Source organism: Hyposmocoma kahamanoa, unplaced genomic scaffold, assembly GCF_003589595.1.
Source record: "Hyposmocoma kahamanoa isolate Upper Pololo Valley unplaced genomic scaffold, ASM358959v1 62, whole genome shotgun sequence".
Classification (NCBI taxonomy): Eukaryota; Metazoa; Arthropoda; class Insecta; order Lepidoptera; family Cosmopterigidae; genus Hyposmocoma; species Hyposmocoma kahamanoa.
In genome coordinates this window covers 18,658,150-18,674,478 of record NW_020653850.1, presented here as the reverse complement: position 1 = coordinate 18,674,478, position 16,329 = coordinate 18,658,150, and the positions used below count along the sequence as shown (strand labels likewise).

At 35.6% G+C, this 16,329-nt stretch overlaps 1 protein-coding gene across 1 annotated transcript in view; it reads right to left on the bottom strand.

The window, feature by feature from the left end:
- LOC113229477 (delta-1-pyrroline-5-carboxylate synthase) overlaps positions 1 to 16,329 on the bottom strand; it is a 39,310-nt gene that overhangs the window by 21,735 nt on the left and 1,246 nt on the right. Inside the window, exon 2 of the mRNA XM_026463075.1 lies at positions 5,919 to 6,062. Coding sequence (XP_026318860.1) covers positions 5,919 to 6,026 — 108 coding nt within the window. The 5' untranslated portion in view covers positions 6,027 to 6,062. The remainder of the gene's footprint in view (positions 1 to 5,918; positions 6,063 to 16,329) is intronic.

Sequence of the window (16,329 nt, the reverse complement as noted above, 5' to 3'; positions counted from 1 at the left end):
CTAAAGTCACGTGTTACGCTCATTTCAGTGAATTGAAAACTTTAAAACGCTCCTCTGTAAACTTGGCAATTTCGACATACGATACTTTACGTAGTGTGTAAATTCAAACCCAGAAAATATTCCTAGGATTACGTGAATGCCGAGTGTTCGTTGTAATAAAAATATTACATTAAAATTTAACTCTACGTATTTTATATGAACATAAAGCTCAGGGTATTTAGCATATATTTAGCAAATTTAAATATACTAAGACCGTTTAGCGCTTTTCTCATTGTAGTTTGCTGAGAGGCTATTTCAAGGCGCACTAACCATATCAATGGTACAACGCTTGCTTTACATACTCCAATATTTAAAAAAAACTTTAAACAATTTGTTATAATTATTAATAAAAAGATCGAACACAAAAATATACTCCTTGGATCTGACAGGATTCTAAAATCCAAAGATATGTAACAAACACAAGAAATTATTAAAGTCTGCTGACTCGATCTGTAATAAAAATGGAAGTAAATTAATTTACTACTCCGTGAACCCAGTCATATTTCGGAGGCGCTACTCGAGGCGAGACTTGTTTTTTCTTGTTTGAAGAAATGTATACTTTATTTAGTAGAGAAGATGTTCTATAGTATATTCTATAGCGCATTTTACAAAGTGCGCCCACCGCAGACTCTGCAGCCGGCCGTCGCTTGCTGCAGCTTCGTTTTCATTTGTTTGTTTAATGAAATGTTGCTTTATTCTCTAGATGATAAAGTTAATGTTGCCTAGCTCGTTTTAATGCAGCGCATCGTTGCGTTGCGTCTCGGCGATATGAATCAAGCCTAAACCGCGCACAATAGCTGCGCTTGTGTTGAATATTTTTATATGATTTTACTTTCACTGGGTACGTGCAGTAGCACATTAATTTACTTCCATTTTTATTATCAATTACTTCGATCTGTGTGCATGATCGAACCTGCGTTCGAGTCTCCTCATGTCAAACAAATTTTCCTTTGACTTCGATCTTTGTATTAATAATTATAACAAACTAGTGGAGTCATTTCACAAAGTATAAATAACTAACACGTTAGTAATACTATCAGCAATAGAGCTCCTTCCAAGAGGTCGTCCTGGGCAGTACTGCCACGTTACCTATTTCTGCCGCCAAGCAGTAATGTGAGCATTATTGCGTTCCAGTTTGGAAGAGTAAGGGTGATATTACAAGCATAAATGCTCCAAGTGGCACTGCAACTGTTATGGATAGCCGTGTCGCTTGCCATCAGGCGAACAGGTCGTGTGATAACCGACACACCTATCATGATATTCAATAAACATTATTATTTTAACGATTTTACACAGACAAACATTTTGTGAAATTGTTTCACTCAGATGGCAACCGTGATTAGTGCGCATCACATCCATGTGAATCCACTAAACGTGATGAAATACGAAACAGCGAATCACTACACAAGAGTATTTCAGAAATGGGAGCTCTATTAAATTTAGAATGATTAATAGTACCAGACCAAAACGTCGGTTCTCCGAATAATAAATCAAATAACTAACACAGATAACGGATAATCTAAGTACCTAGGTCTATTCTAAAGACGCCTTAAGACTTAAGGGGACGCGAGCGTCGAAACATTGGAGAAATAGGTATTTGAAAAAACTAAGAAAAAACGATTGCTATCGCTATTCACCTAGATACTGTGCGACAAGGACAACTGCAGTTTTTGTAGTTAAAAAAGGTAAAATTCGATATCTGGATCTCTATGATTTCCTTCTTCAAAATTGAATCTATATAAAAGATGTTTCACACAAAGAATAAGAAATAGTTGTACTAGGTACAAGTAGTTGTACTATGAGAGATAAGTTTAAAGAGATTAACATTCTTACACTAACGTAACAGTACATTCATGAAATAGTTATTTTTAATACAGTTGCTCAAAACGTGGTATTTTTCGTACTACAAATCGTGCCGAAAGTTGGGATTTTTCGCATTAGTGCTTTTTATTTTTCCATTTTGAAACAACAGTAAATTAAAAGTAATTTACTGTTGTTTCAAGTCTTAAACATAGAACTAAAGAGGTTGTATATTTATTTAATATTTATGTGCTTTGTGATGTAAGTCATTCGTCATTACAACTTATATTTACTTACAAACATCTTATTTGTTTAAATTGCATAGGTGTTTTATAAAACAACGGGTTACATTTAAAAATACCAAAATATTTCCATAAAGATGGCTGATTGAGTATTAACAATGACCGGAGATGAGTATTACGCGAGACCGCTGCGCGCCGCGCCACTAAAATAGTAATTTCATTGTGGCTGAATACTGGCAACAATTGCCATTGCACTCTGAATTTTTATCAGATAAAGAAATAAAATGAGTTTTTTTTTAAAATACTGTTTTATTTTACTTTCAATGTAGTTTGTTCGCAAATGTATTAAAAAACGTCGTTTGATATACGTGCGGATTTGTCATTTTCACTTGTCTCGAGTCTTGTTTGTTTGTTTGTTTCATTTTTGAGTAAATGTAAGTTATAATTATTAATACAAAGATCGAACATTCAGAATAAATTCCTTCGATCCAGCCAGATTCGAACCGACGTCTTCTAGCACACCATGCCAGACGCTATACCAAGTAAGCTACGGAACGAACCAGCGGACCTCACGAATTTTTCTATGTGCTTGTTGTCGTGTCTTTGTATTTAGTTTTTCAACGACTTTTTAGTCGTAGCGCCATCTATGAGAAATCTATGAAAGTTTTATCACCCAGTTAGATACCTTTACAAACGTTAAATACCTGTAAAGGTATAGCGTCCCCTCTTACGTTCTTCTACATTTAAGTAATCGATTAACTCTGTTGCTACATTCTCTAATTTGAAATGTATAACGATAAAATAAATACCAAATATATACATATATATATAAGTACCACCAAAATAAAACATGCTAGAAGGATGTAGAGCTCCTTGTGAAAGAGTTCGTCCAGGGTAGTACTACCACCTTACATGCTTCTGCCGCCAAACAGTAATGTCAGCATTACTGTGTTCCGGTTTTAAAGGGTAAGGGGTGCTGGTCGTGATTGTGATTGTGATGGTCATTACAGGCACATGGAAGTTGTCAAGTTATGCTTCCGGGTGACAGGCGCAGTGGTAGTGCCCCTCAGATCTTTGCAATTTAAAGCTCTGGGTGGCACTATTATGGACAGGCGTGTAGCTTTCCATCAGGCACACGACTTGTTCGTCCCGTCATTTGATGTTATAAAAAAATGCTGTTTCCTTTAAAAAAAACAAAAGCAATAAAAATGGCATCTACGACCCACATTTACTTACGAACCACTGGAATATTTTATAGATACGTCAAGGAGGCTCGAGTTTGTTAAAGAGTTAAAGAGAGAATTTTCAGCACATACGTATACTCCCGAATCCTACTAGTAATTAGAGATAATGAATCAAGGGGATCTTTGTTTTGGTTCCCAGAAGAACGAGTAAGACCTACTTAAATTCAGTGCATAAAGCAATTGATGTACAATTTATTTATTGAATATCATGATGTTTTTTACTACCATGATTTTTTTTGTGAAAATACACCTCTAGTATGTTCTTCATCATCATCACTCATTTATACGTCCCGCTGCTGGACACGGGTCTCCTCTCAGATGAGGAATTAGGGCGTAGTCCCAATGCGGGTTGGGGACTTCACACGATTTCCGGGGGTTATGAACCTTCTTCATTGTGTAGGTTTCATTGTGATGTTTTTCTTTACCGAAAAGCTCATGGTATATTTCGAATTAAATTTCGTATATAAGTTCCGAGAAACTCAGAGATGCGCGCCCGGATTCGAAACCACGACCATTTGCTTGAAAGGCAGTATGTCAAACCATTACGCTATCGCACTTCAACTAGTACTAATAAGTAATAACTACTTTGCTAGTAGTATACAGCTCAAATTTTACTTATTTAAATAGAAAAAAAGAAAGTAAAAAAAGTGATGCGAGAAGTTTATAGTTAAGTTAATAATGATTGTAATTTTGAATAGTCATATTATTCTAAATTGACCTCAAAAGTACGTGGAATTGCATCAATTTGCCAAGTTTTATTGCAATCGGTTATCGGAAAGTGCGCAAACTGTGCGGATTCATCCCCTAGTTCGCCACTATAGGGAACTTGACACAGGAGATAAATATAAAATCGGTTCTCACTATGAGAACAACGCCTTGAATTGGAGAATAACAAAATCAACCATTAAAATAATTGCTCCTTACAATAAAATTTAGGCGCTATTTATAAAAATGAATGTTCATGCGTGAACAGCCACCCTTAGAGATGAATGATTTTTTTCAAAATTAAATGTGACCACTATGGGGGTACCCTTTTTCCAACAAAAAAAGAATCATCAAAATTGGTTCACAAATACCGGAGTTATCGTGTAACATACATCCAAAACAAACAGTCGAATTAAGGAATCTCCTCCTTTTTTTGAAGTCGGTTAAAAAAATAAAGATCGACTAACACGAACCAGCGACTGTTGCCATGCCGGGGCTGATTTTTACCAACGTAGCTCAGATGCTTAAGAGCAACAGACTCGGTCGAAGAATTTTTAGTGTTGTTCGTTCTTTATATCAATAATAATAACTGATGGTAAAAATTAATCAGTCATTTATAAAACAGATTTAATCGACCGTGGTGGAATTTGACCCTTGAAACGTGTTAAATGAAATCACCTCCATTATTACCGGCGAATGCTTTCTCAAAAAGGCTTCCTCGCGACACACGGGAATGTTTGAAATTGTCCTTTTTGTGACGGCGTAGGAGCCGGAAATTGTAAAACGAAAAAGTAGTGGAGTAACAATAAAATTGCAAAACGCCGCCTGCCAGAGGCCAGATCTGTGATCATCATCATCAAACCGTTTATACCTCTCCTTGCTTGGCACGGGTCTCCTTCTAGAGACTCCGTCTATAGTCTCTTCCAATTTAGCAGCCTTATAGAGAGTTTATTGTCATGGTCAACAGGCCTGTCAACCTTGTGCATATACATTACGTACAGCGGAAAGTAGTGACCACGGCAAAACCTCGTAAGTATTTACTCTGCAAAAAGAACTTTTTTTTTATGATACCAAGTGCCGGGCCGAACAAGTGGTGCACCTGGTGGTAAGCGACATGCCTGTTCATAACAGATGCAGTGCCACTCAGAGCTTTAAATCACAAAGGGTACTGCCATTGCGCCCGTCACCCTGAGACATAAGTTAGCCCCTTACCCTTCAAAACCGGAATGCGGTTACGTAACAATAGTCCGAAATGACATTTCCAGAAATAACGTTTGATCGAATTTTCATAACCTCGAAAATAATTTTGAGAGGAAAATGTTTTTTTTAAACCTAACCGAATCTAATCGTGTCTTTGCGATAAACAAAAAAAAATTCGATTTCGGACAAAAAAAATTCGACTTTGTGATAGGTTACCCCGGAATGCACTAATGCGCATATTACGGCTTGGCGGTAGAAATAGGTAAGGCACTTCCTTGGACGAACTCTCACGTTACGATCATTACGTTAAAGTTCTATAAAATCGATTCGCAATATTGTCGTTATAGTTACTATCGCTATCCCAAGGTAGAAAGTCTAGACAAACATATTAGGGTCGGGGATTTCACACATTTTCCAAAGGTTGTCAACCTCTTTCGACTTGCAGCTTTCATAACGATATTTTCCTTCACTGAAAAGCTCAGGGTAAATTTTATATTAAATTCCGAACATAAATTCCGAAAAACTCAGATGTGCTAGCACGAATTCGTATCTACGGCCTCTACTTAGGCGGGAGGTCAAATCATTAAATTACCACAGCTCCCATCTGTGATAGGTAACCAAACTCCGAAAGACTTAAATCTTAGATCACCGTAGTCTAAAAATGTGTTCAGTCTAAAAAAGATCTCACCTCTTTAGTATTATCACTAGGTGACAAAGTCTCTCTCATAGAGAGCGACATGAGCAACTCCTGGGTCAACTTCTGCCTGCCAAAAGCCACGGCACCGCTGCTCACCATTATCACCTCACGACCCTCGTGGTGACATTCTGCTACCTGCAAGTGAAAAAAAAAAGTTTAGAAGACAACGGGCTAAAAAAATTAATTCATAAAATCTAAAATCATTAAATTTTTAATTTATTAATACAAAGTTCGAACACCGGCCGGATTCGAATCGACGTCTTCTAGCATACCGTGCCAAACGCTGTACCAACTAAGCCACGGAACGAACCAACGGACCTCACGAATTTTTCTATGTCATTAAATTTAATTAATAATGATGTCAAGTTCACGTTAATTGTCTCTTTATTTGCTAGTTATGTTACTTTTATTGAAACATTAAAGACTTTGTATTGTAGAGGTGTACAACGTAAATAATCTATATTATGATAGCGCTTAATTATGTGCTTAATTATGTGCTCACATAATTTTGAATCTGAGACCTCCTGGTCTTATCTCATATCTTAATTTGGTAAACGCACTTTTCTAAACTATTCTGGTAAATGGTCCGGTCAACCCTGTACACTGGCTGACCTGGGTTCAGAACCTGAACTTATAAGGTTATGTCCTTCCCGCATAACCAAAGAGGTTGATAGGGAAGGTCACTATAATCAAAACTTATGTAGAAAAGATATGGGAGCTGTTCTGATCTTTGGGCTTTTGGGTAGAGATCTGAAGTTTTGTTGCTCTAATACTTTTTATTATACCAAGTGACGGATCGACGACAGTCATGCGCCTAGTGGTAAGCGACATGCCTGTCCATAACAGTTGCAGTTTCAGTCAGAGTTTTAAATCACGAAGATCTGAGGGGCACTGCACTAAACCCTTTAATTAAAACGGGAACGCAGTAATGCTCACATTACCACTTCGCGGGAGAAATAAATAATGTGGCAGTACTTTCCTGGACAAACACTTTCACAAGGACTTCTACTGCTGCTAAACTAGGATTGAAATAGTATTAGGATTTTTCTTGTTTAAGACCATATGTGGTTATTCACTATTTACATAACTTATACATATATTTTGGACAAAAATCTGTATAGCATTTTCTCATACTACTTACAGTACGTATATACAATTTAACAGCTCAGCAAAATCGAATTTTGTGCTAAACTAAACAAACCACAAGTAGAAAACGTACGTGTGATGACAAAGGGTTACTAAAATTTTTATCTAACCACTACTATTGAAACAATCTATACTAGAAGTTCCCAAACTGTTTTGTGTTGTAGACCCTGTGCCAAGTTTTTGTGTTTTGGGTAGACCCCCTGCCTTCTAAAATATTTTTTTTTTGCATATTCCTCAACTTTAAACGTGTTTATGACACAACTGACACCGTGTTACTTATTCAATTTAATGACTTTAATAATAGATTGAAAAACTAAAAAACACATATGTTACACTTTACACATTTACCAAATGAAATTTAGCTCTATATCTTTGTCATGTTCCATAAACATTTATACGCGTGTCTATTTCTTAAGTTGTCGGGATGATTACATATTGGAAATGAAACTATTTTTTTCGGATCTAAATGTATCGTATATTTGTTTTTTCAAAGAAACCGACGGCCCTGTACACCAGGCTCTCTTAAATTCCTTTTAATCATGTAGGTCCCTTCTCAAAATTTCAAAGAACCACAAGCCTTTCTTTTTCTACATCTTCATCTAACAAGAAGAAAGCGCATGAGTCACCTGATTGGCCGTCAACGGGCGCAAAAATTCAAAAAGGTCACCCGCATAGTAACTGTTTACTCATAACAATATTTTTTACATTACTGCATTACGTTAGGCAGTTTCGATCCACGATGTTCTTTACGCGGACTCCTTAGGGGTTCATGGACCACAGTTTAAGAAACCCAACTCTACCTGACTGTTTCAGACGTAACCATGGCATATTTTAAAACACAAATATACACGGTTAATCCGAAAAAAAATTGTTTACTTTCCAATTATATATGTATGTATGTTTATTTACTTGTTACATATTTTAAAGTACATTTTAAAAAGCATTATGACTTAAGTACATAGGTACTATTTATGTAGGTAACATGGATTATTCCATCCTGGAAAGCTCAATTTTTGGTCATGACCCAATCCATTTACGTCACATGCAAATCTTGTATTTCTCGCTTACAAATCTCTTGAAGATTGAAGTCTGCCCCTAAAGGGTCGATATGCTCCACTTTGGGAATCTTAGATCTATAGGTACTCTTGACGTTCGAGAACAATATTCTTTACAAACTTCTAAAACAGAAGTTACTTTCGCCTTGACAAAGAGAATCGTTGAAACTTCACAAAGAATGTAGTTTCCGGTGTGTTACAAGAAATTGGCTTGAATTTTCTTTGACAAACTAGCTGCAATTTTGTGTTTGATTTCAGAATTATATTCGCTTTGTCACAAAAGGAAACAGATGCAAAAAAGTCTGACAAGTTTACTGAAAATTACGAATTAACTGAAAATCGTTACATCTATTTGCTAAGTTTTACAGAAATCGGTTAAATCCAATAAACCGGACTCATACCCTAATTTGCCAACCTAAGAGGTAGAAAATTTTGTTCAAATTTTACATCAGGGACATTTTATACCCACTTTCTAAAAAAAAATAATTATAGAAATGGAATGACAAATGTACGGTGTAATCGCATAACACACACACACACACAGAAAAAATAATCAAATTGAGAACCTCCTCCTTTTTAAGTCGGTTAAAAAGCTAATTAACATTACGTTTAGTCCACCATAAAGTTTTAGATATTAATTACCTACAGATGTACAAACTAGTTAAAGCGTTTAGGACTGAAGGTAAGCGCGGATGTAATTAGATGGTGTCCCACGGGTCAAAATATTGGGTACAATTACGGCGAGGGCGCCATATTGAATTCAAAATGGCTCCATTTTGAATTCAATGTTCAAATTTAGCGATCTATATTAGTTAGAAGTACCCAGATTTAACCTGCGTGGCCCGAGGCGAAAAAAAATTGCTGACGAATGAAACAGATTAGTTTCCTTCCAGAAACATCAAAGCAAAATCAAAATAAAAATCTATTAAAACCTTTATAAGTAAAAACTTAACATTCGTGCGATTATTTATACCGTTTTATTTTGAGATAATGTAACGTCTAGTCCATCGCGGAATAGAATAAAATAGAAATTTTTTTATTGTTTGTCACTTTTGTTACAGTTTATATCCGCAAATGGGTGTGTGCTGAATGCAATTTGTATTAAAGATTTATACAATTATTTTATATTATATGGCAAGTTTACAGCTCTTAGAAAAGTGCTATACGAGTACATCTTTAAACTTCTACCTTTCTTTTTTATATTTCACCAGACGCGGTGAAAAATTTCACTCTTAAACACCCAATTTTACGGTTTTACACAAAGCGTTTTGCTTATGCATACGTTATGGATACTGTTTTTGTTGGTAGGTCAATGGTTAAACCGAATATAATGAATCACATATCACAGGGTTGTCAAACATTGCTTTGTAAAATACCCTATCCGATTTGTTATTATTATTGACACAAAGATCGAACAAATACAAAAAAATTTGGAATTTTCGAATCGAAACAGCATTTGTAGCCACAAAAGAGCGACCAACCGAGGTAAGGACCGAGCCAGCTACTCTCAAATATTTTGAGTAGCAGTAGAGTTCCTTATGAAAGAATTCGTCCAGGAAATTACTGCCACCTTACAAATTTCTGCCGCCACGAGGTAATCTGAGCATTACAGCGTTCCGGTTTTTAAGGGACCCTTATCGTGGCAAAACTACAGGCGCACATGGGGCTTGTCAACTTATGTCTCAGGATGATGGGCGCAGTGGTAATGCCCCTCAGATCTTTGTGATTTGCAGCGCTGAGTGGCACTGCAATTGTTAAGGACAGGTGTGTCGCTTACCACCAAGTACACGACTTTTTCGTCTCGTCACTTGGTATTCACAAAAAGAAGTATTTTTATAAAAATAGGTGAATATCGTGGTACTAGATCATACGAATAGTAATTGTTATCGTTTATACAAATAACAGTTGACGTCTATCGGTTACTTAACAACTGTACTTGTTTAGTCATTCGATTATTTAATGATGAATATAGAATATTAATTCAATACAATTATTTTATTTTACGCATAGAACATTTTGGGAACGACGATGCCTATTATTGTAACAAAGTGTACAGACCCGCCACAGTTGCCGCCTTCAGTTCCTACGACTTACAAGACCCGGTCAGGAAGGCATGTGCGTTTTAAAGATTTTAGTGATTGCTGTGGCGGCTTTAAACGCCGCCTATTATCACCGGTTCGCTGTGGCAGTCTCTTTGGACGAGAGTCGCCAAGGAGAGTGTGTTGTAGTGTTTTAGTCTTAAGGCGCGTTCAAATTAGCCGCTGTTAGCCACGCTGCAGCAGCGGTAAGAAAGAAATGAGTGCCATATTCGTAATGAGCACCCTTAAATATGTCGAAAACGATACCCAACTTGCCATTATTTGAGAAATCGTGCCCGCCATCTTACATTTAGAAATGCGAAAAGTCGTGTCAGCCATCATGTATTCAGATATAAATGCCATTTCCATAAGGATTACCAAAAATAAATTTTAGAAAATTCTCGGCAATCATCTTGGATTTGGAAATTAATGCCACATTCTCAATGAGCACTCCCAAACAACTCGAAACGTCTATAATTCTCGTTGTTGATCGACAATGTCGTAGGCACCTTTACAATCCGTTCGTTACCTTTATTTTGTCAAAATAATCAAAATGAATACTACCATTAAATAGTTACAAAACTCGATTTACGAAAAATATTTGTAAATAGTTTTCGCCTTGTTTACGGGTTTTTATGGGATTTTTACGTTTGTTTAACACTATTCTTCACACTTGTATACCAAAAGGTATATAGTTAGGGGGGTCAGAGTTCTTGAGACACACACTCCACGTATAGATATTAAAAATTACTCACAACCTGCTATGTTTTTTTCATTTGTAGTTTTTTTTTCAAAATTGTCAATAAAGTCAGTCGATTAGATTAACTGGCGGAACTGATTTCCCATATTACAAGGTGTTGTTCTGCATTCTCCATAAATTCTTCAACTCGATTTTCATCTATCGTAGTTAATTTGAAAAATTAACATGTACACCTCACTAACCGTGATGCAACCGAGTGTGGCTGCGGCGCGACTGTCGCGCGGCCGCCGCGCGGCTGCAGCGCTGCTGCAGCGCGGGTAACAGCGGCTAATTTGCCCCTTAGATTATGGATTTCTTCCATCCTGTACTTAGAGGATGGATAGTCTAAGATCCTGTAAGGTTTTAGTTAGGTGGATGTTACTTAAGTCAGAGCGGTTGCAAATTGTCGGAATTATTTGTACATACAATTATTATGAAATATTACAGTCTATGAAGTTCACGAGGCTGTTTCATTATTCGTTATAGGGGAACGATAAATTCCCCAAATTGTATTGACGAAGACCAAAAACACACTAAACAAAGATAATTCGACATTTTCTTATTCTTTTATTAATATTACAAATGAATCTACAGCGTTTTTAGGAACTACATAATAGTATAGAAGACGAAACGGAAGATAATAACATCACTGAGGAGGTAAATTACAGATATGAATTCAAAGCACTGCACACGTTAATACACAGCAGGTACTGAGTTCAGAAATTGGGGCGGAGGACTGACGTGTTCCATTACTCTTAGCAATTGTACTTAATAGTCATTCCATTATTTACAGATGAATGTAAAATGTTCACCTAATACGGTTTTCTTGTTTTACCTATATAATAAAAGTGCATTTAATTACTTAAATTTGAGTTTTCTTCATGATCATTACCAACTGTGTATAATCTACAGGATATAACTAGGAGAGTGTGCGAGACAATTACACGAATTAATACCGCCTTCCCCTTTCCATCATCGGGGCACCAGACATAGGCGGGAGTTGCACCCCTATGTTGTGGATATTCCAAAGATTCGCATGAAGCGTTACACTTCCACATTTATATGGCGAACGGCTATGAAGTTGAATTCCCTGTCTGCGGACTTGTTCTCTGAACGGTATAACTTGGACCTTTTCTCAGGCGAGAGTGAATAGGTCTTATTTAGGTGTATATGCTCCATCTTCGACTTAATAGTCACTTTCCATCAGGTGAAATGAAAGTTAAATGCGCACTTATATTTTACTAAAAAGAAAGTCATTGTGCTTATTACCATTTGCATGTTTGTCTCCTGTAAATGGTTCAGGCAATAATCTGGCACTTTGATTCAGTGTGGGTTGGGGATAATACACATTTTCCAAGGTTTGTGAACCTTCTCGAACATGCAGGTTACATAACGAGGTTTTCCTTCGTCGTCAGCAAGAAGTATTAAAGTATTGCTACTAAGGATTCACAAATCAACGTAACTTAGAAGTTAAAGTCATAGATACATGCCACCTGAGGCAGTAGACCTTAGAGGATGGAAAAAATAAGTTTCCATAGTCTAAGCAGTAGACCCGTCTACGAAATCTCGAATGAAATATGTGACAGTACCCCCGTGACCCCAGATAAATATGTCGTACGATATTTTTTATTTTGACCTGTTTCATCAACCTCAAAATCAATTCAACCAATTCTAAAATTTACTTGATTATTTAATTTTATTAAGTGGATTTTACAAAATTCTGAATTGAACATACTAATGTACGTATATAGTCTTCTGGCAGCAGACGAGCGAAATGTTGTGAGTTGTGTCTTTTGGATCGCGTAATTTACGTTGCATTCGGTTTCACATAAAAGTCTGGATTGTGTGTGCCACACGACGACGCAAAATGAATTGTCTACCGACTTACGCACTTAGACGAACTAAAAACTTACGAACTTCAGTCGCACTGGGCGAGTTGTTTGTGTGGGCGGAGGAAGGGGTGAGGGTAACATTTGTTGGCATATGGTAGTACGTAGTACCTTACACATTTGAATGTTCACATAATGTCATAGTATATGAAACAAAAGCGTGGGCAACTTTAATCTTTTCATATTGAGTGGACGTACCCAGCTTCTTTTTCTAACATAAAATTCTAAATTTATACATTATATGCATAGTATTTTAATGCTTCATACATGCATACTATGTTTAATGGATTTATTTCATTATATGACACAAACACCCCGTACAAACGCTTAAAAGCAACTGAATAAAATACGTTCGTCTGGCGTCCCCAACCGAATTTCAGTCGAACGTAAATTAAGAAACTCATAAAACGCGACTCACAACTCACAAAAGCGTGAACGTCTGGCCTCACCCTTAAGGTACCTGGCTGAGTGAAATAAGTTCCGTAAGTACTCACAAATGGCGCTACAACAAAAGCCATTTAACTAAAATGCAAAGAAAAAAGAGAAATTCGTAAGATCTGCTGGCTCGATCCGTACTTCAGATAATAAGAGCGGTGACCACATTGAGGCAACATGCGCTGGTTCGAATCCAATCGGATCGAGGAATTTTTTTTATGTTAGTTTTCATAATAAGTAACTTTACGTTTCGGCGCGTCCCAAGCAAATAGTCGTAACCCATAAAAGCAACATTTCGAGAAACAGACATTTAAACTTTTAATCTACTCGTAGGTTTATGCGTTTCATATAAATATTACAGTTCTGGATGTTTGTAATTTTGTTGTATACATGTCTGTAGTATATTTCGCAATAATTAACATCAATTAGAAAGCCGTATTTGTGGAGAAAAACGGGAAAATCTATAGTTACGACCCTTTGTTAGTTACTTAGATCAGAGATTATTTTTCTTACCCAAAAGATTTGGTAGCTACGCTTTGATTTTTTTATCTTAAAAATTGCAATGACTGCTTAGTAAAATAAAAACGTTATAAATGTTAGTACAATATTAAAAAACAAAATGTTGTTTTTGCTACTGGATTGAACTTATATTTATAATAACTAATGTGACTTCATCTTTGTAATTTAGACTTAAATTATAACTTAGGACAGTGATTGTGTTTCTTACCAAAAATTTTGATATATACAGATACAGATACATTCATAATTGTTTTTTTAAATTGCAATGACTAGTACGATAACAAAAATTAGTATTAGTTGTGTTTTGTTTTTTATTCGAACTTGTACTAATATTTATAATTTCGTTGTTGTTATTGCAATTTTTTAAATAAGAAAATTAAGCGTACCTTTCAAATATTTTTCGTAAGAAATACAATCACTCTTCTAAGTTATAATTAAAATCTAAATCACAAACATGAGATCACATTAATTATTATAACTTATAAGTTAAATCCAGTAGTAAAAACAGCCTTGTGTTTTTTTAACTTGTACTAACATTTATAATGTTGCTCACCAATCAGTCATTGCAATTTTTAAAATAAAAAAATTATAAAATGTACCTATCAAATCATTTTGGCAAGAAACAGAATCACTGATCTAAGTTATAATTTAAGTCTAAATTACAAAGTTTATAGTTGCACTTTGCCGAGAACTAATGTCATTGAGCTTTGGGTTTCCAAAGCGTAGCGGTAGTAAATGACATTATTCTGAAGATGAGTAACGGCTACTTTTTTGACCAGGATCCATGTCCGTTTAGGACTACTGCAACGAACTTATGGAACATCTTTAACTACTAATGTGTCCTTGGTGTTTTCAGACTCTAAGTTGAATTTAGACATCTTAATTTTGTACATAACGTGTGAAGTTGTATTAAATTTTGCCAAATTAGAATCGTCTAAATCTATCTTAGTTGCAAAAGAATAATTGATAAGTACGTTTCCACAACACCAAGGGCAAGTGGTGACTCTATAAATAAAGATTAAAAACGTAAATACCTAATATATTTATGTAAAAGCGTTTTACTAATGAGAAACTTTGATTTTTTGTATTAAAATATTCACATTATTTAATATTTATTACAATAATAAATACACAAAAGAGCGTAAAAAAGCACAGCCGTACACAAAGTCGTATCCTTGATATACGATTGTTTACAAATGCAAATTTAATTTATTGAACGTAGGTAATAGTCGTAACAGCAAGTTACGATGTTTGATTCAACAATTTAAATCACCAAAAAGTCGTATGTTGTTGGGTTTCAACTGTACGCGGCGGATTATGAAAAAAATGTGAATACAATAAAAACTATAGTATAATCATTATTCGGACCAATAAATATTTGAAAATCTAAAATTAGAACAGTGCTATTAAATTTTGGTCATTTGGGAGATGTGTTTGTCTAAAAATATATTGTAATTTAAATACTTACCGGCACCTTATGTCTTTCCATTTTATAACTATTATTATCTTTTAAGGCTAAATTTGAAACTTGAACTATCACTAATCATTATAGTAATTAACTACTAGTACTTTTAACCACTAAATTGTCTGAAAATATTATTTCTAATGACGAATATGCATAACAAAGATATTTTCAGTCGGCGAATCGTCGTAACGTAGGAGCTGCGACGCGTGATTGGTCGAGCGATCGCAGAGTGCTTCGTAGCATAACATTGTATTTGTAATTACGACTGTTTGCGCGGGAAAGGTTTGAACATACGACGATGTGCTATTAAAAAACTCGAAAACGGCTAACTTTTTTTCAAATTTTTGTTTTACGGAGTAAGTTTTTAACGTGTCATTAAGTACGATACGCAAAAAAACTGATTTTGCATAAAAGATGACTTACGACTGTATGTGTGGAACGCGTCGATTTGTATCAATAATAATAATATACTAATATAATCATTACTTAACACACACCAGACTGTTACGATCGGCGCCGTTTATTCTTCACCAGACATTCTGTGTAACAACGACGCCACGTCTATTTACGATGCAAGTGGATATGTCAATGAACTCAACGGTCTCATTTTAGTACTTCAATTGAAGAAGGTCGTGGAGATATGAACTACAAGTTATCGTATGTTAATGAATACATAGTGATACTATTAATTAATAATAAATATACTTCTTAATATAAGGCTGCCAACAGAGGGACTGCAGTTGTTGTGAAAGATAGTCCGAGAATCAAAAGTAGCGCTTATAATAATAATAATAATAATTAATAATCTTATTACACACCACCACATACTCGTAGATATACGCCATACTGCATTAATTTGACTTAGGTACGTAAATGTGATTCAAACCAGCTAACAAGCTGAGAAGACTAAAGTAAATAATAATAATAATAATAATAATAGTGATGGTGATAGTGATAGTGATAGTGATAGTGATAGTGATAGTGTTAGTGATAGTGACGGTGATGGTAACAGTGACAGTGACGGTGACAGTGACGGTGACGGTGACGGTGACGGTGACGGTGACGGTGACGGTGAC